Raw genomic sequence first — 27,538 nt, forward strand, 5'->3', positions numbered from 1 at the left:
TGTAGATTGACAAGTTGAACTATTCAAAATGTTTTTCAAAATAGTAAAAAAAGGCAAAGAAGTTTAGGGATAAGGGGTTTAGCGGTGACGAAAATGGAGCCCTTTGTCTCCTGACTTTGGTTGTACGGCTTTAGCATGGCAGAGATGTAGGTAGGGGCCAGGCCTCGCACAGCTTTAAAAGTTGTCAATACAAAATTAAAATCAATTCTAAAATGTACTGGCAACCAATGAAGGGAGGCCAGTACAGGGGTGATGTGTTCATGCCTTCTTTGTCAGCAGTCTGGCTGCAGAATTCTGTACCATTTGTAGGCGAGCTATTGCTTTTTTTGCTGAGCCCAGAGTACATGGGCAACTGGCGGTCCGGGGGCCACATGCGGCCCTCACCTTCACTTAATGTGGCCCTCAGGTTAATATCAGAATATTGATATATCAGCTGTTACAATTCCAAACATGCAAACATGACACGCTTTAATTACTTCAGTCTATCTGTATTTAGTTCATAAAGTTAACATAACTATAACTAACAAGTGTAACCAAGTGTAAAATGACTTATCCTGGATCTCTTGTCCACTAGTCCCTTCCTAACATTCTAGTCTAGTTTTTATCTGAGGACGAAATTGTCAATACATTTAGTCTTAGTTTTAGTCATCATAGCTTAGTTTTCATTTTGTTTCCATTTAGTTTTCGTCAGTGAAAAAAGGTAGTCGACGAACATTTTTCGTCTTAGTTTTAGTCGACAAAAACAACACTGGTGTGACATGCATGCATGGCCCTCGAGTAGAGTAGGCCATTCTAGTAACAACCACTGTGTGTTCAGTAGAGTAGGCCATTCTAGTAACAACCACTGTGTGTTCAGTAGAGTAGGCCATTCTAGTAACAACCACTGTGTGTTCAGTAGAGTAGGCCATTCTAGTAACAACCACTGTGTGTTCAGTAGAGTAGGCCATTCTAGTAACAACCACTGTGTGTTCAGTAGAGTAGGCCATTCTAGTAACAACCACTGTGTGTTCAAGAGTCAAGAGGTTTTATTTGCTACTCACTTAGGCCTCACTCAGACCTTTACTGCATTGCTGTATGCTTGTTGGATGAATGTTGTGTAGTGTCATGGCCGCCCCAATGCATTTCCAATGGAAGTCACAATGGAATGTGTAGTCCACATTTTGGACTACAAGCTGTTGTATGGCTTTCGGCTGTGTTTCGACTGCGCCCCTCCCCCTCATACAACACAAATGTTGTGTCAAACCATGTGACTCCCATTGGAAATGCATTGGGGCGGCCATGCCACTACACAACATTCATCCAACAAGCATACAGCAATGCAGTAAAGGTCTGAGTGAGGCCTTAGGCTGGTATTAAAGCAGCAAAATACTGCCGACGTGGCATGCTCCACAAGACTATAGCTAACAACAGTGCAATATATAACAACAAGATAATAAGTCTCGGATCTATAATACAATTAAATAAGAAGTTGATTTCTTACCCTCACTACAGTTGAATCCTCTCCAGCCGGTAGCACAGGAACAGCCATAAGGGTCTACCAGGCAGAAGACCAGGGAGCGACATTGGCTGTTGGTGCACCACTCCTTGCAGGACCGTCCAAACTTACCACCACCGCACACTGGGACAAACACAATGGAAATAACATTGAGTTATGTCAAAAACTGTGAGGTTTGCAATGGTTATTTAACCCATTTTGACCTGAGATTAGATTCTAAAAATGTCTTCTACATCCTGACAGTTTTCTGAAAAAGCTATGTTTCTATGTCAGTCGTTCTTCGATTTTTCAAAAATAGCAGACCTACAAGCTCGTAGCGCGCCACTCGGTGGCGCGCTATGAGCTTGTAGATCTGCTATTTTTCAATAGCTAAAGCATAACATAATGCTAACACCTTAAGGGGTTCCCGCCAAAATGGGTTAATACAAAAACTGCTCATTTACGGAACAGTTTACACATACAAGTCATACATATCCAGTATCCACTGGCACAAATAACATCCAATGAATGTATTTGTTGACTGACTCAAACACTATTGGTTGGCCATGCACACCTAGTTGTGGGAACATCATAGGAAGCCAAAAGTCTTGAAGACCGTACGTGCATTTAAAGTGTAGTATGTGGGGAAATTCACATGTGTTCTCACTTCCTACAGAAACAGACACTACTGACATCTCATAATGTAACACAGGCTACCTGCAGTAGACACCATTCTGCTGAAAGATTAGGGCTGTTAGATGGACATTCCAAACATTCTCTCAGCTCTCTCTAAAGTTTCCCAGGTCCTTTTGGACGCTTTCCAAAGAAACCAGACCAGACGCTCCTTAAACGTGAGATACAATCATGACGAATGTGAAGGGAGGGAGCTGTTCGTAAATAATTCAACGCTCCCATAACCAGGGGATGTATTGTCAGGGAGGAATAGAGCGCCGAAGTCCTGACGTCACTCACTCATCCCCTCGACTCAAGGACGGATTAACCCTCACGAGGGCCCCTGGGCCGGTACGTTTTGCAGGGCCCCCATAGCACGCGTGCGTGCGACATTTTCATGATTTTCCGTGTTTTTATCATCTTTTTGACCTAAATTTAACTAAATGAATGGCCAATGAAGGGCCCCAGGAGCCCTTTTCAGGGCGTCAAATCTATTACCGCGAAGTCCAGTTTCTCTGAAGGGGCCCTGAGAGCCAAGGGCCCCTGGGCCACGGCCCCACTGGCCCAATGGCTAATTTGTCCCTGCCTCGACTCCCCTGGTTCACAGAAGTAATTTCTCTATGGAGAATACAATGGGGTCATCTTAATATCGTCTACTATAAGCATTGTGGTCCAAAAATAAACAAGCTGTCTCGGCGTTATTCTTTGCTAAATAGCTGTATCGGCCTGGATGATTTGTTTATTTTTCAAACACAGTTCTTATAGGATGAGGTGATCTAAAATCCCCCCTATGGGGATTACAATGCAAATAAAAAGTACATGAACCCGCGGGGCTCGGATTTGCGCCCTCTACCGATTTTGACGTCAGACTTTGGTGCTCTACACTAGTATATGAGGACAGAATTTACCTTTGTTGGCAAATAATGATTCATTCTTATTGTGATTATTTTTGAAAATAATGACAGACTAGAAATATATTTGTTCGGTCCTTTGTTAAGTCAAAGGAAAGTGAGTCTACTCTCTGTAGTGTCTCCTTGCTCTTTATTAAGACTGGCAGGAAAGCTGAGGGAAGGAGACGGCATATGGGAGGAACAAGAGGATGTTCTGGCAGGATTTGAGCCAAGGCAAGCCAAGGTACATTCAGGTCAGGACACACATGGGTCTTAAAGTGCCAGTTCATTACTAGTTTTTCGAGGAACCGCCGTGCTACATTAGTAGAAATCATAGAAAGAGCTTCTGCGAGAGACATCGAGCACCGTGCACCATGCAGTCAGTGTTGATTGACAGCAAATCTTGATTTAGTTTAGTCATAGTCTTTTGACTAAAATTCCATTTAGTTTTAGTCATATTTTAGTGTGGAATCTACAAGCTCACACGGCGCCACAGCGCGACACGTTGTAGTTAGCTTGTAGATCTGCTATTTTCCGAGCGCAACACCGGGGGGGGATTTGGCTCAAATTTATTTTCTCCTCCGATTTTATATTGCTAGATCTGCTCCTGCTTTTATACAACACATCTTATCCCAAAAGTAAAATAAAATAAAAAACATATTGTAAAACTACAATGTTCAAAATGTTTTGAAAACATTGCAACTATGATATGAAGTTGAAAACGGGGCACTTTTCGTGACATAATAAATATAGAAATGCCGTGTGCTAATCATGCAAATCATCGTGCATGACGTGACTTTCCCATGCAGGCCCTGAAGGAATGTTGTGTGTTCTTTACCGTGTTGGCATGTTTGTCTGAATGTTGTGTGGTCTTTACCGTGTTGGCATGTTTGTCTGAATGTTGTGTGTTCTTTACCGTGTTGGCATGTTTGTCTGAATGTTGTGTGTTCTTTACCGTGTTGGCATGTTTGTCTGAATGTTGTGTGGTATTTACCGTGTTGGCATGTTTGTCTGAATGTTGTGTGGTATTTACCGTGTTGGCATGTTTGTCTGAATGTTGTGTGGTATTTACCGTGTTGGCATGTTTGTCTGAATGTTGTGTGGTATTTACCGTGTTGGCATGTTTGTCTGAATGTTGTGTGGTATTTACCGTGTTGGCATGTTTGTCTGAATGTTGTGTGGTATTTACCGTGTTGGCATGTTTGTCTGAATGTTGTGTGGTATTTACCGTGTTGGCATGTTTGTCTGAATGTTGTGTGTTCTTTACCGTGTTGGCATGTTTGTCTGAATGTTGTGTGTTCTTTACCGTGTTGGCATGTTTGTCTGAATGTTGTGTGTTCTTTACCGTGTTGGCATGTTTGTCTGAATGTAGTGTGTTCTTTACCGTGTTGGCATGTTTGTCCGGTGAAACCAGGCGGACAAACACATACTCCAGTGTCATCGTGACAGATGCCCCCGTTGGAGCACCGTGGACACACGCGCTCACATTTAGACCCCCACAGCTTCGCACTGCATTCTGGAAGAATGAAAGAAAAGTGGATTTTATACAATTATGTATATAATTACAATTATATACATTATACAAGCCCTCCATAGTGATGGAAGCAGTGTTGTTTTTTTGGCGGGCACATTTTGATTTTAGTTTTAGTCATAGAATAAACGTCTGGGTTTCCGAGGCTAGTCATAGAATAGCTTTTATTTATAGTTTTAGTCACATTTTAGTCACCTGGAATGTTTTAGTGTTTAGTCTAGTTTTAGTCGACTAAATATCATAAGATTTTAGTCGACTAAATCAACTGTAGATTTAGTCTTGATGCCGTCGTAATGACTGATTTTACTCTTGCTGAAAATAGCTGATCTACAAGCTCACAACGCGTCGCGCTGCGACACGTTGTGAGCTTGTAGATCGGCTATTTTCGTACCATATTTGTCTCCACCAGGCCGAAGGCATGGGGAGAGAGTATGTTTTGCACTCCGTCCTTGTCTCCACCAGGCCGAAGGCATGGGGAGAGAGTATGTTTTGCACTCCGTCCGTGTGTGTGTCCGTGTGTCCTTCCGTCCGTCCGTTACCAGCTAATCTCCGGCACCGTTAACCCGGTCGATGCCAAACTTTGCACACACACTCCCTGGATGCCAACGATGAACCTCTTCCCCACATTTTCCAGAACGGCCTGTTATAGCGCCACCATGAGGCAGCTTTTCACATTTTTTACCTAAAACTGCACCGATCTGTGTGAAATGTTGCATGCACACTCCCTAGAGTCCAAGGACAAACCTTTGACCCTCATTTTCCGCATCTGCCTTTTATAGCGCCACCAGGAGGCCGACTTTTGTAAAACACATTTTTTGATATTACTCCTCCAGATTCTGTCCAAAAATCTCACAAATCATTACACAGTATCTCTATGGTCATGTGCTCAAGTCGGATCTGTCAGAGATTTCATATTCCATCCTAATTGGCTATAATTGGCTTTCACAGTTTGCAAGATTGCCCCGTTTTGAACAAAAGCCTCAAATCATGAACGCAGCATGCAATTTACGTGAAATCTTTCACACATTTTCTTACTAGGCTGAGGAATATATCCCACCCTTTTCACATTGGCCTGTTATAGCGCCACCAACAGGTTGATTTTTGCAAAACACATTTCTGGAACAAAATGCCTCAAATCATCCAATTGCCATCAAAGGCAAACATGTTTATATTACTCCTAAACATTTTGCCAAACATCTCACACAGTCCTATCCTCCTGGTGGAGACCTGTGCCCAGAAGGGCACTTTTTCTAGTTTCCTCTGAGATGTAGTGGAGTAGAAGTAAAAGTATGGGAAATTGTAGATACTGAAGAAAGTAAAAGAAATCCCTCAAAATGTGTTAGCTTCCACCACTGCTGAACGAACCTCTTGCACATTCTGGCTATACAGTAGATAAAACATGAGATACCTTTGGCCAGCGTAGACAAAGCTGGCAGCTTACTGGTATATATATTTTTATACGGTAGACTGTTAATATTTAAAATGATATTGTGGGATACTACTTACTCCTGACTATAAGCCGGGTGATAGCTGAGGGATATTGTGGGATACTACTTACTCCTGACTATAAGCCGGGTGATAGCCGAGGTGTGCGTGGCTCCAGCGATAGAGCGAGCAGTGTAGAGGCCAGCATCACTGAGGGTAACGTTGACCACGGGATACTGGAGCACATCGGGGATCTCATCCTTAGGAACGGAATGAATGAAGTTACCTGTTGAAAAGCAGAGGACGAGAGAGCGAGAGAGTTGCAGAAGGAGTCAATTACTGTAACTATAGGGGTGAAAAAATACATCTGAACTGCGGTACGATATGCATCACGATACAAGGTTGGCGATGTGGTCTGTGGACGATTTGATACGAATCGATGTTGGTTCATTATGGCGACGATTCAATGATTTAAAATCGATACAGCTATTTAGCAAAGAAATTAAATCTGTGTGAAACATGTGGATACTGCAGGTTTTTTTACGGGAAAATGTATGAATATGGATATAAATAAGTAAACAGTGATTCTCTGGCAAATACATAGTCATTATATTTGAACACATATAGAAATCAAGTGTAGCGATATTGAATGGAAAAGTAATTAAACCCCTCTTTTTTGTTCTTCTTAAAATTGCTAAATACAAAGCTCCACAAGACTAGCTAACAACAGTTCAATATAACAACAAGATAATAAGTCTGGATCTATAATACAATTAACCCATTCTGGGCGGCAGTGGCGTGCACAGATAGACACTAGGGGGTGCTAGAGCACCCCCTGCCCTTTTGGCAAAAAACTTTTATTTTTTTATTTTTTGATTTTTCAAAAATAGCAGACCTACAAGTTCATAGCGCGCCACTCGGTGGCGCGCTATGAGCTTGTAGATCTGCTATTTTTCAATAGCTAAAGCATAACATAATGCTAACACCAAAAGGGGTTCCCGCCCAAAATGGATTAAGGCAACCGGCCGGTTCCACGCGCTGCACAAGGTGCCCTTTTTTAACTTGAGCACCTGCCCCTCTAAATGTCTGTGCACGCCACTGCTGGGCGGGGACCTCTTTAGATTGCATAGTATTGATGCAATCGATTAGTCGCATTGCAAAACACAAAGTCAATGTTGTGGTTTGCATTTCGATATACTTCGATTCTTTAAATTAAAATCGATTTTTCGATTGCAGTTACTATTATCGTTGCACCCGTTGTAACGAGAGATTAAGGAAACAGGTTTGCGTGCATGCTATTCCTTTGTTTTATTTTGCTTTATATTCATACATTTGGACATAATTCATTGCTGGCAATTGCTGCACACACACAACCAACTGCAGCTGTTCAGTCTTCAGTGCAATATTCATTGAATTACACTTTGTTTGCATTAAGACCGGTGGGTGTACTGCAATGTGTGCATGGGTTTAGTTTAGCCCATTTTGGGCGGGAACCCCTTTTGGTGTTAGCATTATGTTATGCTTTAGCTATTGAAAAATAGCAGATCTACAAGCTCATAGCGCGCCACCGAGTGGCGCGCTACGAGCTTGTAGGTCTGCTATTTTTTTTAAATCGAAGAACCACTGACATAGAAACATAGCTTTTTCAGAAAACTGTCATGATGTAGAAGACATTTTTCAGGTCAACATGGGTTAGAGATATGGTGAATGGTTGTCACTGCAGATTAGACGCAGATTGCACTTGATTGATTCTAAATCAGATCATTATGCTCCATGGAAAAGGATCTGATTATCAAGCACAATTGGAATCCAACCAACACATCCAATCAGTGCTCATATACAGTACATGTCGAGTAATTAACCGCAGGCCGTGGTACAAACAGTCAGCGTGCATCACTCAGTACAGCTGTGTTTGGAGATGAAGCGATTAGTGCACTTTTTACAGCATAAGCAGTAACATTCAGCAGGGCTTTATTTATAGTTAGAGCGCATGAGAGAAACGGATAGAGGATGATACATTTATTCAGGGGAGGATTTGCTGGTAATTTCTGTTATTTTTTAACTAATAATTAGTTATAACTAATTATCACAATCAATTAATATCCTGCTTATTGCTTTTACTTTATTTGTTTATTTCGACGGGACAAGCCTATTCATGAACATTCTAACCAAATGTAACATAAATACAAAACAAACAAAAAACCTTCTTTGAAAACACGATGTATACATTATAATATAGACAAAGGCGCCTGTGTGTGTGTGCGTGTGCGTGTGCATGTGCGTGTGCATGTGTGTGCGCGTGTGCGTATGTGTATGCATAAGTTAAAGTACCATTCTTATAAATGACTGCATCCTCTTGAAAGGGTTTTCTCCTGGTGAAGGTAATGTTGACGTTGTCCCCTTTGTTGACAGTCACTGTCAGAGACACAGGTAACATGGTAGCTACAGAGAGACACAGTCACTGTCAGAGACACAGGTAACATGGTAGCTACAGAGAGACACAGTCACTGTCAGAGACACAGGTAACATGGTAGCTACAGAGAGACACAGTCACTGTCAGAGACACAGGTAACATGGTAGCTACAGAGAGACACAGTCACTGTCAGAGACACAGGTAACATGGTAGCTACAGAGAGACACAGTCACTGTCAGAGACACAGGTAACATGGTAGCTACAGAGAGACACAGTCACTGTCAGAGACACAGGTAACATGGTAGCTACAGAAATACACAGTCACTGTCAGAGACACAGGTAACATGGTAGCTACAGAGAGACACAGTCACTGTCAGAGACACAGGTAACATGGTAGCTACAGAGAGACACAGTCACTGTCAGAGACACAGGTAACATGGTAGCTACAGAGAGACACAGTCACTGTCAGAGACACAGGTAACATGGTAGCTACAGAGAGACACAGTCACTGTCAGAGACACAGGTAACATGGTAGCTACAGAGAGACACAGTCACTGTCAGAGACACAGGTGACATGGTAGCTACAGAAAGACACAAAGAAAACACTCACTATCAGAGACACAGGTAACATGGTAGCTACAGAAAGACACAAAGAAAACACTCACTATCAGAGACACAGGCAACATGGTAGCTACAGAAAGACACAGTCACTGTCAGAGACACAGGTAACACATGGTAGCTACAGAAAGACACAAAGAAAACACTCACTATCAGAGACACAGGCAACATGGTAGCTACAGAGAGACACAAAGACAACATGTACTGATAGTTTGGCATGAATTCCGTTAATGACATTATGGTCGTAAAGTACCATCTGTAAACAACAAGAACGATGCTTGCATGCACAAAAAACTAATTTCATCCACTTCGCACTTCTGTACACCTGTAAACCTGTCAGCGGTGGGAAAAGTACTCAATTGTTTTACTTTAGAAGTACTTTGTTACAAGTAAACGTATGGAATTGAAAATGTACTTGAGTAAAAGTACAAAAGTATCGGCATCAAAATGTACTTAAAGTACTCATTGTGCAGAATGTGCCATTTCACAAGTTCAAATGTGTACAAAATCTATTGAAAATAGCAGATGCGTCGTGTTGCGACACATTGTGAGCTTGTAGATCGGCTATTTTCAAATGGCCGAAATGTATAGGGTCGAAGTGGTTAATGTATTTTCTAATCAAAAATAAAATCTCCAAAGTAACTAAAGTTTTCAAATAATTGTAGCGGAGTAAAAGTACAAATTTTGGCTCTGAGACGTAGTGGGGTAGAAGTAAAAGTATTGGAAATTGGAAATAGTACAAATACCTCAAAATTATACTTAAGCACAGACTTAGTTACTTTACACCACTGAAACCTGTGATGTGTGTCAATAAAGTTGATTCTTGAGGATCAAGCTGAATTGAATTAGGGCAAGAGTGATTTCAATGACATGAATGACTCTGACCTTCATTCAGCATCTTGTACGTGTAAATCCTCCCCTTGTCAGAGTTCCTGCTTTTGCAGTAGAACTCGCCAAACATGTTACTCCGCGCACGCTCCGTGACCTTTGCCGCCGCATGATAGGCCGAGTCCTGAGTGACGGACAGGATCTGCGGGTGCTGCAAGGGGAAGCCCCGCCCCATTCCCAGGAAACTGCCGGGCGAGCCGTCGGAGGAGGACGTCCAATCGGAGGTGATGCAGTGGAGGGAGGAGTCTGCCGAGGTCACGAGGGGGTCGGGGTTGACCAGCGTCAGGTCAGCAATGTCAGAGGTGAAGGCTAGTGGGGAGAGAGAATGAGAGAGAGGAAGAGGTAAAGCTGAGATAAGAGCCCAAGGCACATAGACCATACATGCAGGGCAACTGGCGGCCCGTGGGCCACATGCGGCCCCCACCTTCACTTAACCCATTTTGACCTGAGATCAGATTCTAAAAATGTCTTCTACATCCTGACAGTTTTCTGAAAAAGCTATGTTGTCAGTCGTTCTTCGATTTTTCAAAAACAGCAGACCTACAAGCTCGTAGCGCGCCACTCGGTGGCGCGCTATGAGCTTGTAGATCTGCTATTTTTCAATAGCTAAACCATAACATAATGCTAACACCAAAAGGGGTCCCGCTCAAAATGGGTTTAATGTGGCCCTCAGATTAATTTCGGAATACTGATATGTTATTGAACATGCAAACATGACCCCCTTTAATTACTTACAGTCTAAATTAGTAGCTTTGCTGAGTAGTATTACAAAAAATGTTATTGTCTTTTTTATGACCAATATATTTGTATTTTGTTAAAAATGACTTTTCAGGATCCCAATTAAAAATAGCAAAAAACTATTACTATTACTATTTCAATTCAAATATAGCAAAAAATAGCTGATCTACATGTTCAAAGCGCGTCGCGATGCCTATGCGGCTATTTTTGCTACGACATGCATGCAATGTGGCCCCTCTGGAGTGAGTATGGAAATATAGTGGCTCTCCATCGTCAAAGTTATAGACGAATTCAGAAACGGGTCTCGTGGTCGCCGCAAACGTATTTCCTGTAGGCGGAGACGACATATCTGCAGTGTAAACTCGCAGTTCTGAATGGTAGAGTGACTGATGTTAGTCTGCTCAAACGTTACTCTTTTACCTGCTTTTTATACTAACACTAACTTTACAAAGATGCTCCAGAACATCGGGATGAACCTGTGTAGTTTATGGCTGCTCCAACAGCAGTGGCAACATTCAACTTTGGAGAGAAACGGAATGTCAAAAAATACACTGTGGTGGCTGAGACCAGAGCCATAGAGTAATGGTTGAGACGAAGCAGTGAAAGGTCCCGAAAGATACATAACGACAGTCTTACCCAATACCCAATCTTTGTGTTGTATGAACACAAGGTTGCTGTACTTTATACATCATATATAAGACCCGCGAGTTTACACCGTAGATACAGTATGTCGTCTCCGCCTACAGGAAATACGTTTGCTGCGACCATGAGACCTGTTTCTGAATTCATCTATATGGTCACTGTTGAGTGAAGAAAACTTTCAGGAAATGGATGAGTGAGTGAATGGGTGAGTGAGTGAGTGAGTGAGTGAGTGGGTGGGTGAGTGGGTGGGTGGGTGGGTGGGTGAGTGAGTGAGTGAGTGAGTGAGTGAGTGGGTGGGTGAGTGAGTGAGTGAGTGAGTGAAGGCTCATACATAGTCTGGATTTTCGGTGGGGTGACCACCGAACTACAACATGACGTCACGAGCCGCGGTGAAGAGTAAACCACTGCCACCGCCCCAGCCCTTCTCTCTGTTTTTACTCACCACCGCTCAACGTTATTTCAGCTCCGGTGGTCACCTCACCACCGAAAATCCAGACTATGAATGAGCCTTGAGTCTCCCATGTATCTCGAGAAGCAATCGACCAACTAGGTCCAACCGACTGTCCAACCAATCGACAAACTCGGACTGCACAGAGGGTGTTAATTGTGTCCTGAGGTATATGAGCGAATAGGGGAGGGAATAAACATCACGTGATTCCTTGTTTGACCCGGGAAAAACCTGGACGTTTGGTTCAAAGAATGTTTGAACCAAGAAGGTTTAGAATATCATTTTTCATTTTTCACAAGATCGTGGTTGTTGGCAATTACCTGCACCATAATGTTGCGCCATGACGAGATAAACCCATAAAATGGAATACGCGTGTATATACGTTCCGTAATGCAAGTCAAATGGTGAAAGCTGTGGTTTTACCCCATGAAGGAATGGCGGATTCAGCCTCACCCTAAAATACGTGTCTCAAAGAACAAATCCACAAATTCCCATATATATGGAGATCGCTGATGTCATCATGCCAACGGTTCTTCACGCCCAAGCCAATGTGTGCGTCCCATTTGTCCCAAACAAACCGACTGCCTCATGTTAAGTTGGACTTGTTTGTTGTCAAAACTTTCAAATGTCGCCGTTCCCCAAATCGTTGATAAGTAGATCATCACTATCGCAGGTCAAATGCCATATGATTCTGATGATATTTGTTCTGTGTTTTCCATAGAGTCATTCGAAGCCGTGTCTGTGTTACTAGTAGTGACTGTTGGCACTTCATTGATTTCCTCCTATTGTTCTCAAAGGCTAGTAGCTGAAGACCTGGGGTCACGTTTATACAAATATTCACTAACACTCTCCGATGCCTTATTTCCAATTTCCATTTTATTACCCATTGGAAAAGTTGTTGTAAAATTCTCAGTAATATTAGAGAAGTACTTGAAATTCACCACTTACTAATAGGCACATACAAGGGGGTGCAATAGCACAATGCAAGCACGCTTCCATGTGCGCACACGCGCACACACACGCACGCACACACACACACACACACACACACACACACACACACACACACACACACACACACACACACACACACACACACACACACACACACACACACACACACACACACACACACACACACACACACACACACACACACACACACACACACACACACACTCTTCTTCTAAGTGCTGCCATGAACTTAGACATACATTTGATATATATTTCTGCCTCTTCATCTCCATCTGTCTCTCTCTTTCTCCCTAACTTATGGCTTATGCAACTATTATCAACTTCTGCAACCATTCAGCTCTCTCTCTCTCTCTCTCTCTCTCTCTCTCTCTCTCTCTCGTCCAGTCACAAAACCCTTTGTCTGTCCTCCCAGAGTCCAGATAAGAGGCAACGTGGGACGCACCCATTCCTTCCCGTTCAGAACAAGAGCCCCTCGACCCACTTCCCATGTTGATCATGTTCTGTACAGACTACAGAGCGGGGTGTTACTGTCCACACATGCCCTTTGACCGCTCTCAGAAAGAGGTGCCACCGCTGTAGAAGTGCTATTTTGTCATCTCAAACAACACCGCAGTACAGCGAACGTGTCATTTGTTTGAATCCATAATTCCCTGCCCTCTAGTCTTGGCAGCTCTATATATGCAGCAGTGTTTCCAGCTTATTATGATATTTTATTCATTACCTTTGGTATTATTCTACATTTTGTATACTCAGCGCTATATGGTCCACACTATAGCCTATAAGGTTATATAACAACTGAGGAACTACATGTTCCTCCACACACTGACCCCGGCCAACAATCTCTCTCCTCTCCATCTCACTCTGCCTGCTTCTCATGCACCCTTATAGTCCCTTACTCTGCCACCACATCTCCAAGAATGTCTCATCTGCGGAGAGATCCTGCAAGGCCATCGTTTTGTTCATTCTTATCTGTACTTTACTTTTGTGTGAATGGGATATTTGTATCAATGTTGGAAAACCAACCATAACTAGAAAAAGTGCCCTTCTGGGCACAGGTCTCCACCAGGAGGATAGGACTGTGTGAGATGTTTGGCAAAATGTTTAAGAGTAATATAAACATGTTTTTTTGTTTGTTTGTTTTTTGCAACAATTTTCTTCATTTTGTTGAGGAAATGCAGAGCCAGATCACTCATAGCATCTCTAAGGATAGAATTCTGGATGAGCAGGACATGTGCAGCATTTTGAACGAAACGGGCCACTCCTGAAAACTTTGGAAGGCAATGTTAGCCAATCAGTGTAGAATCTGAGAAATCCAACAGACTCGTCTTGATCACATGACTACAGAGATCATGTGTACCGATTTGCGTGAGATTTGGATGAAATCTGTGCGACTAACATAAGCAATGTGTTTTGCAGAAATCGGCCTCATGGTGGCGCTATAACCGGCAGATGTAGAGGGATGCAGGGACAATGTTTTTCCATGGCCTCTAGGGAGTGTGCATACATAAGTTGTATACCGATCGATGCAGTTATAGCTAAAATCAGGAATTGGCCTGTTATAGCGCCACCATGAGGCTGATTTGGAAAAAAAATAGTGGCATGTCGTCCTCGTCCTAGTGGAAATGTGCGCGTATAATTTCACGGAAATTGCACACTGCGTTTGTGATTTGTGGCATTTTGTTCGAAACGGACCAATCATGTGAGCTTTGGAAGCCAATCTTAGCCAATCAGGATGGAAGATGGGAAATGGTGCAGATCCGTGTTGATCACATGACTATGGAGATAGTGTATACCGAATTGTGTGATGTATGGATAAAATGTGTACGAGTAATCTACAGAAATGTGTTTTGCCTAAATCGGCCTCATGGTGGCGCTATAACAGGCCGTTGAGGAATATTTGGGGCAGAGGTTCGTCGTTGGCATCCAGGGAGTGTGTGTGCAAAGTTTGGCATGGATCGGGCCAACGGTGCCGGAGATTAGCTGGTAACAGACGGACGGAAGGACGGACGGACGCACACACACACACACACACACACACACACACACACACACACACGGACGGAGTGCAAAACATACTCTCTCACCATGCCTTCGGCCTGGTGGAGACAATAACCGTGTCTGTGACCAAAATGCCGTTTCGGAGTGGTTACAGCGGTATGTAAATATACTATAGCTACACCACCAAATTGATCACTAATTTACCCAAAACAATTTAGAGTTGTATACTTGAGTCCTTGACTCGTCTCGACTCAGGTCTCGTCCTTAATTAGCTCTTCACTAAACCCCACCCCAAAAGCGATTGTCCAATGCCAATCCATATAGTTTAGCACATTTTGAAGCTCTTGCTACTGAAATGATCGATTATTTATTTATATTTATATGGATAAATCCCAAAATGTAACATGCATCTCAATGGGTGAGAACTGAGAAGGAAAGCTTGCCATGTGATGTGTTATTATGTGGGATTTTTTTGCACAACAAGTTTATATACATGATATTTTGTGTTTAGTTTTTCTTGGTGTACAGCACTTTGGTCAGTCGTCGGGTGTTTTTAAATGTGCTTTATAAATACAATTGACTTGACTTCACCATAAACTGTATGGCCATCTCCAAATATGAAGATCACAACACTGACCTCATCTAACCATACATGGAGAAGACTGGATCATCACCTAGATCTGCACATAATGCCGGACAGCAACTCTACATCTGACCTCAAACCTCAAACCCTTAGATCGCCATAAATGGAGCTGACCTGTTCTGACATTCCATATGTTGATCCTTCCCCATATGTTGATCTGACCTCATCAAACCCTGTACACTCAAGACACACTCCATATATGACCCTTCCTTTCATTTGTTCCTATACGGACTCGACCCCCTCCCACACTCTGTCTTGACTCGGACTGGCCCCCCCTTGGACTTGATCTTTACTTGGACTCCCTTTAGACGGACGTGACTACAACACTACATTTTATTATTATCTGCAGGCCATTTCTGCAACACATGCATACTGTATACTATACTGACTAACATGTTTCTTTACCCCGCCTTTCTAAAGCATGTTGTCTAAATCTGGCCTGCATGGGTCTAAACTCTGCCTAAGATTGTGCGGTGACAGATTTGTTACGCTTAGGCCCCGTTCAACTTTTTTTAAATGGTGCAATCAGGAATGCAAGCACTTGGTCACAGAGATTTCATGAAGCAATGGTATTATTTTACTACGTGGGGACATCTTTCTGCTCACTTTCTGACTTGCAATTGCACGACATGTAGGCTATAATTGAACTCTGAACGTTTAAATGAACACTCTGGATTTTTACTGTGGAATCTTTCTGACTTGTCCGATACTCCACCCTCACCATGCAGCACTCAAAGCAGAATTTTAGAAAGAGATTTGCTGATTTTCAGACTCGGAAAATAAATGGTGCATTTATATAGTGCCTTGATCCAAGGCGCTTTACATAGATTTGTGCATTACATTCACCCATTCACACAGACATTCATACACCGATGGCGGCAGAAACCATGCAAGGCACCAACCAACACACTCTACCCCTGAACCACCACCGACACTATACTGAAAAGAATCAGTCAATTTAATAAGTGTGCCGAAATAGGCTATACTTTGAGTTAACCCATTCTGGGTGGGCGGGAACACCTTTTGGTGTTTTAACTAAGCATTATGTTATACTTTAGCTATTGAAAAATAGCAGATCTACAAGCTACCGAGTGGCGTGCTACGAGCTTGTAGGTCTGCGATTTTTCAAAAATAGCAGACCTACAAGCTTGATAGCAGACCTACAAGTTTGCCATTTTCATCCCAGAATAGAACACCATAGCTCTGCCTACATGCTGCCATGCCTTGTGCAAGAATATGCACTACATGTTAATGTTCTTTGGGAGGAACATACTGGAAGTCTTCACAGGTCATAAATCTCTGACAGACGCTGGTCTGACAGTTTAGCCTAGACTTGCTTCACTTGTATAGTCGTTAACAGGTACGGTAACAGGTACGGTCGCCCCAATTCCATCTCGTCCCAGCTTTTTTTCCGCCGACCTCACGCCGACAGCTCGGTGCGGCGGTTCTTGTATTCTTTTTTTTTTTTTTTACTTTGTTTTTATTTCAAATAATTTTCTTTCCACCAAATAATGAATGAATGAACAAAAATCTAACATAAATATGCTAGAAATATATCCCAGAAAACAAAAACAAAAACAAAAACAGACACAACAGACACAAAGGTAAACAGAAAAACAGCTTGACATAACTACAACAGTAGTTGGGTTATAGCAGGTGGTTTTATCTCCCTCCAATTTACTGTTATCATTTTCTTAGCAATCAGTAAAAGTATCCTTAATATGTAACTCCAATCACGCACCTCCTCTACAAGCTTGTAGATCTGCTATTTTCAGCATGCGACCAAGTGTAAAATGACTTATACTGGATCTCTTGTCCACTAGTTCCTTCCTAACATTTTAGTCTAGTTTTTATCTGTTGACGAAATTGTCAGTATATTTAGTCTTAGTTTTAGTCATCATAGCTTAGTTTTTATTTAGTTTCCATCAGTGGAAAAAGGAGTCGACGAACATTTTTCGTCTTAGTTCTAGTCGACGAAATCAACACTGCTATGGAGAGCCTTACAATTCCAAGCAGACATAACTCAGGACCAAAAGGAATATTCAACCCTAAACATTTTTCGATTTCCTTATATTAACATTTTTCCAAAACCTTGAAATGATTGGACAGTCCCAAAAAATGTGTGTATGGTCTCCGATTTCCCCACATTTTCTCCAACATAGTTCTATGGATGGTGTTTTCACATAATATGAGGAAATGATCAGAGGAGTATTAAATAGTAATAGAGTAGTAAATATCTAGTTGAGTTTCCAATCAAATTCCTTCCACATCTGGCTATTTATTCCTTTGTGGCAGCCTTCACACATATCCTCCCAGGTTTTGTCTTCAATAATTATATTTAGTTCCAATTCCCATTTATCCTTAATGTACCATGTGTTAGAAATATCATCCAGCGCTTTATATTAGAAACATGTTTTTTAGTTGGGAAATCTTTTTCTGCAATACCAATGAAGTATACCTCAATGTCATTTGGGTGCGGGACTGCGACGCTCTATAGGCCTCCCCTTTAAAAAAAAAAAGTGTTTTGAGCCTTATGTTGTTTTACTGAGAATAAGGTTAGAAATAAGTTTAGGGTTATAGGCATATAGTTTTACTGGGGTTAAGTTTAGGAATAGGCTTAGGTTTAGGCATAGTTTTACTGAGGTTAAGGTTTAACCGTTTAAGCATAATTTACTTAGATTACTTAGATTACTTTAGGAATACCAGGTCGCGCTGTTCCGCTGGCTGTACGCCCGGGGCGAGTTGGTAAAGGGGTGAGTCGTTTTGTATTCGTATAGTCTACTCTAAAATATGGGACTCTAGCTGTAATTTTTGTCTCTAAAAATAGGAAACAAAAGGAGGCAATAATTGAATAGATAGTTATTTGTGTCAAAGTTCAGGATGGAATATAAAATACGGTTAAAAACATTAGCTGACCCTGGCAACAAGAAGAAATCCTAACTGGACACCATGAGGGTCCCAAAAGAATTAGGTTATGAAAATACTCGGGTGCTGTGGGAGCCTCTAAACTGCCCTGCTATAATATCAGGGGATCCACAAAGTCTCTCTCAATCTATGCCCATCTCTCTTTGCTCTCTCTCTTTCTCTTCTCTCTGCTAATCCGCTGATTTATAGTGCTTTTAGTATGAATTTCACAATATTTGCAAACAGGAAATAAAGATTTAGCAATGTGAGCCCAGATGCCATACAATTGACGCACGCGCACGCGCACACGCACACGCACACGCACACACACACACACACACACACACACACCTGTAGGCCTATACTGTACTTTTAGCTTTTTAATGGATCCTATATGTTAGTAAAGCCTGATACAAGTATAAAACTCCCCAAATCCACCAGAATACTGGAAATTACATCTACGTTGTTGCAAATTTTCAGGGGGAGTACCCTCAGACCCCCCCACTTGAGGGTGTGGTCAGTGTCACCCCCGTAGAAAATAAAAATAACCTCCTTTTATCTGACGGTCTGAGGTTGGCAGGTATGATTATGACCGCACGCACGCACGCACGCACGCACGCACGCACGCACGCACGCACGCACGCACGCACGTCTCTTGTGAAAGCCGGTGCTGTGGAGAGGGCCACAATATTTCCACACTCACTCCAGAGGGCCACAGTACATATTACTGTCGTGGCAAAAATAGCCGATCTACAAGCTCAAAACGCGGCGCAGGGCGGCGTGTTTTGAGCTTGTAGATTGGCTATTTTTGCTATAATTGAATTGAAAACCTGAATAGTTGTTTTTGGCTATTTTTGCCTGGACCACTGAGCCATGGCCCAGGCCGACTAAAATGTATTTTGGCGGGCCTTGTTGCCGTTGTAATGGCTGATTTTACACTTGCTGAAAATAGCAGATCTACAAGCTTGTAGATCTGCTATTTTCAGCATGCGACCAAGTGTAAAATGACTTATACTGGATCTCTTGTCCACTAGTTCCTTCCTAACATTTTAGTCTAGTTTTTATCTGTTGACGAAATTGTCAGTATATTTAGTCTTAGTTTTAGTCATCATAGCTTAGTTTTTATTTAGTTTCCATCAGTGGAAAAAGGAGTCGACGAACATTTTTCGTCTTAGTTCTAGTCGACGAAATCAACACTGCTATGGAGAGCCTTACATTACCTCCATTTAACAGTATTATTGCGAACGAAGTGAGCACTAATTATAGAAGCTGGCCAAAACTGTCTGTCTGTGTGTCTGTGTCTGTGTGTGTGTGTCACGCTGTAACACCACCCGCCTGCCACCAGAGGGCAACTGAAATTGGAACGATACAGAGAAGAAATTGGAATGATACAAATTGGAACGATACTTTACTGCATGTCATCCCCCCATCTCTTCGGAACTGAAATTGGAACGATACAGAGAAGAAATTGGAATGATACAGAGAAGATTGGGAGCAAACCAATACGAACTGAATTTGGAACGATACAGAGAAGAAATTGGAATGATACAGAGAAGATTGGGAGCAAACCAATACGAACTGAAATTGGAACGATACAGAGGTCTCTCTGTGTGTGTGTGTGTGTGTGTGTGTGTGTGTGTGTGTGTGTGTGTGTGTGTGTGTGTGTGTGTGTGTGTGTGTGTGTGTGTGTGTGTCAGACTGCCACGACAGCTTCGTTCGCTTCCCGCGTTTACGCGTCTTACTTGTATGTGTATAGTACCATTGTCACATGCCTGCCACAGCGGAGTCCAACAGACACTGCGGTGGTAGAGAGATCTAAGTAAATATGAAGCGTATTACCGCATGAGTGAATTAATGTTTATTACAAGGATGTTAAAATTACCATTCTGTATATTATTGCTTAAATTTTATATAGCTATAGGGATGTCCCGATCACGTGTTCTTAAGCATCTCTTTGTGGTCCTTAGAAGCACCAGGCTTCAGGATGCAGTTCCTGTAGTCCAAACCCACGTCAGGGTTCATGATGCCTTCCCGTTTGAAACGACTGTAGAACATGTCCATGGAGAACACCTCGCTCCACAGGTAGCAATATCTTTTGCCATTTCCATCACAGAATGGAGCTGGTGTGTTTGGAGAGGCAGGGACTCCCAGAATGTTCTTGCAAAGCCTGGCGTATGGACATTCACCGCAGTGGCTCCTTCTCCCAAGCCCAGTTCTCCAGCAGCTGGGACGGAGCCTCTAGAAAGCCCATCTCTACCTCGGATGTATGGAAATCAGCTGTGCTCATCCTGAGCACAGATGAAGTGCATGGCGTGACCAAACTCATGGAGGCAACATATCACCTGGTAATGCGTCAGCAGGGAAGGGCAGTTGGCTGTGGCTTTGCTGAAGTTGGTCATTATGGCAACGACGGGCATCTGTCTGCTTCCGTCAGGCAGCAGATAGCCTCGATACCCAGGCTTTCATTTCGTCTGCGCGAAAAATGAAAGCCTGGATTTACGCATGGGCTGCACTGGCCTAAACGTGGGAGTCAACCCTTCCGCGTAGGCGTCGCTTCAAATGAAGCGACGTCAGGGCTCTGAGCGGTGTGCACCCCTCAAAATAACACTGTGAGGAAATCATTACCAGTGGAACTTCAAACGAGGCTATGCGAGGAAAATGAGGAGAATGGCTGAAGAACCCACCACACTGTCTAAGAAACAAACCAACGTGTGCCGACTCTGTGGAAATAACTTTGACAGTCCGTTAGAATTAGAATGGTATACTCCAGCAACCAGTGGTTTCTGCTTCTGGTCGACACAATAACAGTGCTGCACTGGGGGGGGGGGGGGAGGAGAGACCGGGGCTGACGGACAGATCGGTGAACCAATCAGGGTGTCGCAAATCTTCCATCTAGGCCAGAAATGTCTAGCGTTAGCTCAGGCTAGGCAGCAGATAACCTGGCTGCAGGCGGCGGCAATGAGGACTACCGACGTCCTTTCCCTCTCTGCCGAAGAGGTCGAAGTAGAACTGTCCCACCGTCTGTCCAGAGGAGCGGTCGGTGGCGCAGTACAACGTGACGTCGGGGTGCCACACGGGGGCGCCGGGCACCAGGCTGAACGACAGACCCAGCAGGTCCTGGCAGATGTCCAGCACACCTCGGGTCACCACCTCCGCTGGAAAATACTCCTTCAACTGGTTGTGATCCACTCCATACTGGGTCTTCACCACCTGGGCCATGAGGTACAGGTCGTGTTCATACAGCTTTCTATCGAATGACACACCTCTCTTCTGACAGTCCTCCTTCTTTAGCTTACAGAGCTCAGCTCTCTCCTTGTCTCCCAGCGACTTCAGCTTACGGGCCAGCTCCTCCAGGAAGGTAGAGACCTTCTCGGCAGGTTTTGCGACGCTCACCTTCAGGACAGAGTCGGCGTGGGACTTGAAGCCCCCGCACGTAGCTTTGCCAACTCCTTCGACATGTCCGAGTTCTCTTCACGACGTAAATTCTCAATCCTCAGGTTCACGTCATCTCTCATGAGCATCATGTCCTCATACAACTCGGACAGCTTCTTAAGTTCTTATAGGCCTTTGAGCTGGCTTTTCTCCAGAAAGACTCTTTCCGGAGGTAGTCCACCATGTTCATCTGGTCAATGTACGCCACCTGAATGTTGGCCAGTTTCTTCGAGATGTTATCGACGGTGGTACCGTCCTGCAGGTCCAGGGAACCAACAGCATTGTATACCTTCTTGGTCTCGAATATGAGATCGTCAGACATCTGTCGTATATTAGAAGCGCCCGGACGATTAACTTCTAGATTTGTACGCTCAAATCGCTCTCTAACCCATCCCTCCACGTATCTCTTATCCTGTGCAGTGAGACTGTCTTCGTCCACTTTCATGCCCAGAGCTACAATCCTCTGGTAGATGTTCTCTCTAGTTTGCATCGTGTCCAAGTCCACGTCACTGTCTATCATCTTATCACCTGCCTCTGCGCTGGCGGTCCTCACCTCCTCACTGGGAGAGACACATGCCGGAGAAAGGTCAGCATGCATTCCTGGAGGCAGTACTCTGCCTCCGCGTTGGCCAGGGCCTTCAGGGTGTTGTCGAAGGTGACACCGTCCAGGTCCAGGGAGCCCACGGCGTCGTACACCAAAGTCAAAGTCAAAGTCAAAGTCGTACGATTAGTCACAGACGTTACCGCAGTGAAATTTGTTCTCCGCATTTGACCCATCTCTTGGAACGGTGAGCCGCAGTGTGCGCCGCACTCGGGAATCATTAGTTGATTTGACCCCCGATCCAACCCATTGATGCTGAGTGCCAAGCAGGGAGGCATTGGGTCCCATTTTTACAGTCTTTGGTATGACCCGGCCGGGGAATCGAACCCCGACCTCCCAGTTTCAGGGCGGACACTCTAACCACAAGGCCACTGTCTGGTTCACCTTCCTGCGCTTAGCGATGACCGTGGCACACTCCTCCCGGACGTGTTCAGGGCCCAGATCCCAGCGCAGGAGGTTCTCAGTGCAAACCCGAGTAGGGTTGCTGACGGTCACCTCTCCTCCCGTCCGTCTCATTTGAGTGAAAATCAATCGCAGTGTGTCACGCTCCCACTCCTCGGCCTTTGAACTTACCACCACGAGTTAGATTGTGCCCCCGAACCCATAATGGAGGTAACTGACCTACTCATCCTGAAATCCCCAAATCTGGAGATCATTTCAGTACCCAGGTCTGACATCATAGACCCCTTCCTGGAAGCTACATACAGTATATTATCCATACTGTATATGGGGCTAGCCAAAACTGACATCATAGACCCTACCTTAATAATAATTTATGTATTGCATATTTACTTTTTTATTAATCAAGTTTTGTACTGCTTTGCTTCATTGTATTGCATTGTATGTTGTATTATTGTGCCAATAAAAGTAGAAGTAAGTATTTGCCTTGAAATGTACCCGAGACCTGGTTATACCGTCTCTGAGAGAGAGAGAGAGAGAGAGAGAGGAGAGATTTATATGATGCCTGAATACAACGATTGAAAAAGTGTTTAAATACTTTGTGTGTGTATTTTCTGCAAGCAACAAAGTGTGCTCTTTCACTAATTGTACTGTATTTCAGTATGTACAGTACGTCCTTGCTTGCCATATTCATAGGCATGTGTGCGTGTTTGACTGACATTTGAACGACATGCTTCCAAAGTGTTAGGGACTCCCTAAGGCTTTGTCAAAGAAAGGTCAAAGATCAAGGGTGGAGAGAGGGACATTGGGAGAAGAGGAAAGAGGAGGGTGGGGGCGCGCGCGCGGGAGCTACATGGTTTCATTCCAAAACATTACATATACTGTACTGTTCTTTAGTTGTTTCAACTAACAGTAACACAATACTATAGTCACATAATTATATACTTGAACTGCCTTTGATATGATCTACCAATCACCAAGCTCACAGATCTACAAGCATGAACGTGTTAGATCTGCTATTTTCTCTGAAGGTTTACCTATTTTTTTACAGAATGCGAAATGCCCAGAATTGGGATGCTATACTGTATGGTTTGTCGTTTTGGAGATCTTGGCTTTGAAGCTTAACGGATGCTTTGGAATAGAGTGGTAGATGGTTGCTTTAAATGTCCTCATCCCTGAAGCGGAGCTTCCCAGCTCCAAGTGTTCCTTTAATGAGTCATCCTGCATCGTGTGGGGCCTTTAGTGCTTTTAATGTCATGCCGTTATCCAAGAGATGAAATAAAGCATCCCATGTTCTGTAGCCTGTTCTGTCTGGACTCTAATCCCTGAGCCCTTTCTTTCCCTTCTATCAGCATGTAGTCAATCTGGATAAGGACTGAATACTATTCAAGTGTGTAACTAGCAATGTTGTAACAGCAGTGTGCATGTGTGTGAGTGTGAGTGTGTGTGTGTGTGTGTGTGTGTGTGTGTGTGTGTGTGTGTGTGTGTGTGGGTGTGTGTGTGTGTGTGTGTGTGTGTGTGTCGGGGGAGGGTGGGGTGAGTGTGTGTGTGTGTGTGTGTGTGTGTGTGTGTGTGTGTGTGTGTGTGTGTGTGTGTGTGTGTGTGTGTGTGTGTGTGTGTGTACGAGTAGGCTATGGGGTCTGTGTGTGTATCAGGGGATGTGGGTGTGTGCAGTTACACAGGAAACCAACCATGCAGTGCTGGCCCATAGTCTGAAACTCTGAATTCTTATAATTTGTTTTCTATCTCAGTTTTCAATAGAGAAACATGACGGATAGTCTGCGACTAGGGTCCTATAAGTTTCCACATTTACACATATTATATTTACACTTTGAGAGACGTTTTTTAAATTATTGTACACTGTATGACCCAAGTTGAACAAATCATACACGGTACAACCATGTACACTCGTACAGTTATACAGATCATAAGTAAGCATTGCCGAGCCATGAGGCCCATAGGGCAGGAGCTCCTGTTTCTGTAGCGTAAGGCAGCTTGTTGTAGTATAGCCTCGGAAACCCAGACGTTTGTATTTACAGGGAGAAATAAAAAATCACACCCATGTGAAGTAAGTGCAACTCCATGTGTGTGTGGGGGGGGGGGGGGGATGGGTGGGGGGAGGTCCAGACCCACAGGAACGCACCGACGCTCGCCGGCCCGATTCCGGCGAGCCGCCCCGCGTCCGAAAAGGTTGAAAAATGACAGTTACCGTGTGGGGGTCCCTCTACTGTACCCTCTACTGCACTGTACTGTCACTGTACTGTACTGGCACACCTGAAATCACCATATATACAGTTAATACGTGCGTGTGTGTTTGTGTGTGTGTTAGGTTGCGCACAGGTGGTGAAAAACAACCATGCTGTTTTTGTGCTCAGACATGCATACCCAGGCAGCCAGCCAGCTACCCACACACATAGTCACTTAAGGAAGTGGTTTGCACCACTTAAAAAGTCTGGGACCGAGTCCACTTCAATACGGCATAGAGTTGCGCAAATGTCGATCACTCTCTGCTGATTTCTGATCATCTGCACCTTTGTTAAATTGACGCACACATGCACACCCGCACACACACACTCCTCTCTCTCGCTCTAATTAATTAGTCTCATGTTGCGCAGCTGCGTCTAGATTCTCCCGGCGGATCCTGCCGGGAGCTGCCTATGCCATAGAAAGCATAGGTGGACCCCAGGCTAGTTGTAGTACACCCCCTGGACATGACGCTAGTATGTCACAGAGATCCAACCAAGCAGGGAGGTATTGGGTCCCATTTTTCAGAGTCTTTGGTATGACCCGGTCGGGGATCGAACCCCCGACCTCCCAGTCTCAGGGCGGACAGTCTAACCACAAGGCCACTGAGCTGGTATATACAGCAGATCATAAGCTCTCTCTCTCAATATTCTTACCTGACTCCAGCCTGCAGAGCACAACCAAGCTCACGCAGGACCACCGAGACATGGTCCCCTGTCCCCTGGCGTTGAGTTGAAGACCCCCCCAAATCCACAGCACAGACCCCTCCCAAAACCACATCCACAAAGTCATAGCCATTGGAAGCATCTGGTTTTGTTTCTTCACCCTTTGGTTTTGTGTCCACTGTCCAATGACCGAGAGAAACCAGACCACAACCAAAAGCACTTTAGTATCTGACAGCCGACCAGGGGATGGTGATGAAGGTGATGCTGGGCAGGAGAAGGGGTTGTGTCCTCTGTATGATAGAAGTTGGAGGTGTCCTGACGGCGGACGAGAGATGCGCGTTCAACGTCCACGTGGTGACAGAGGTCCCGCTCAAACTTCAACCCGGTCAAGTGTGTGTCTGCTCTTCGAGTTGCGAGTTGAAGTCCACCCTGTTGTGCCCGAGCGTCCCTGTCATGTGACCAGCAAGGAGAACAGCTTTCTAGATGTTAGAAACTCCATGTCGGTTCATGTCTGTCGAGTTGTTTGAACTTCGTTGTGAAAGTCCACCCTGTCTTATACGAACCTTCTGCGAAATAATAAAAATATGAACCTATCACATGTTGAACTTCATAGGGGTTGAGTTGCAGTTTTTACTTTAGCAGAAGTATATCCCTCCTTTTCTTGAAGCACTACAGCTACCAAGTGAGTCTGGCTGACAGTAGCAAGGAGGGAGAGAGAGAGAATGGGGCGGGCCCCCCAAAAGACAAAGTCAGAGAACACCCTTTAACAACACACACACACACACACACACACAAACACACACACGCACGCACACACGCACGCACGCACGCACGCACGCACACACACACGCACACGCACACACACTTTTGCTCAAGCAGCTTAGTAGTGTTATACTTTCTCTCCCTCCCTCGCTCTCTCTCTCTCTCTCTCTTTCCCTCCCTTCCTTCCTTCCTCCCTTTCCCTGTGTTCTGCGGCCCCCTCCCTCCTTTCCTCCTGCCCCTCTGCCCTTCTGTCATTCTCTGTCTCTTCTCTCTCCCCCCCTTTACTCCCTCCCCCTGGTCGAAGGGAGTTTCTGCTCCCTTTTCCTGTTTCCTGCATGGAAGAGGAGAGAGGGGGGCGCCAGGGGGCTGGGGGGGGGGTCCTCTTCACCCAGAACAATGGAAAGTTAATGACCTGCTCCCGGTGGTCAAAGCGCTATGGTAGCTCTGCCGGGACATCATTGACCCCAGAATTAAGAGTCACTTTAATTAACAAAGCAGAAATAAATCTAGTGCAAGGACGTTGTCTCTCGGGGACACTAGAGACACACAGACAGCCTATAGTTTCACAACATAAATAGGAAATATGACAGACTACATAATGCATCTGCATAATATAGCCACAAAAGACAGCTCATTTATTTATCACTTACACAACCTGATTTACCCTGGGTGAGGGCAGTGATAAAAGGCTAGGGCTAATAATATATCTGTCATCATCCCTAGGGCTGATATGTCAGTAGCTGCCCAATCAGCACAAGCTAAAGTGCCACTGTGCATGTGTGTCAACTGTGTCGATAAAATGTGATTTTCTCATTTTCTTGTGAATAAAGGCTGTACAGGTACGTGATGAACACGTGTTTGCGAGGACATTCGTCGTTGCCCCTTGTATGGGGTACAAGCCCTCAGTTAAAGGAAACTGTGACCAGTGACAACACCCATGGCGACAACAGTAACAGGAAAAAGTAGGTCAAGACGTCTGAAAAGAGAAACGATATCTCATGGCTGCGGATGTTCAACTAGAAAAGTGTGCAAATTATGCCTCTGCCAGGCTGGGGTGCATGCTTACCCATAGCTTACCCAGGGCTGTGTCAATCGTTGGGTTGCTGCCATCAGAAGTTGTAGTCAAATTTGGCGTAGATTGGTGCATGGTGCTTTTGTCATTTTTTTTGTAAAATG

The 27,538-nt window shown here is 44.2% G+C and overlaps 1 protein-coding gene across 2 annotated transcripts in view; it reads right to left on the reverse strand.

Annotated features, from left to right (window-relative positions):
• The window catches only part of tek (TEK tyrosine kinase, endothelial), a 51,447-nt gene extending 25,213 nt beyond the window's left edge, over nt 1-26,234 (reverse strand). The window contains exons 1-6 of one of the 2 annotated variants that reach the window (XM_079496478.1): nt 25,592-26,234; nt 9,909-10,220; nt 8,324-8,434; nt 6,126-6,278; nt 4,421-4,552; nt 1,481-1,618 (exon numbers count right to left, since the gene is read on the reverse strand). In XM_079496478.1, the coding sequence (XP_079352604.1) occupies nt 1,481-1,618; nt 4,421-4,552; nt 6,126-6,278; nt 8,324-8,434; nt 9,909-10,220; nt 25,592-25,742 (997 nt within the window). In that variant the 5' untranslated portion in view covers nt 25,743-26,234. Of the gene's footprint in view, nt 1-1,480; nt 1,619-4,420; nt 4,553-6,125; nt 6,279-8,323; nt 8,435-9,769; nt 9,838-9,908; nt 10,221-25,591 lie in introns of those variants that run through there. The other variant, XM_079496479.1, reaches the window with a different exon arrangement.
• Between the last annotated feature and the right edge of the window lie 1,304 nt (nt 26,235-27,538).

Source organism: Electrona antarctica (assembly GCF_951216825.1).
Source record: "Electrona antarctica genome assembly, chromosome: 3".
In the NCBI taxonomy this organism is placed as follows: Eukaryota; Metazoa; Chordata; class Actinopteri; order Myctophiformes; family Myctophidae; genus Electrona; species Electrona antarctica.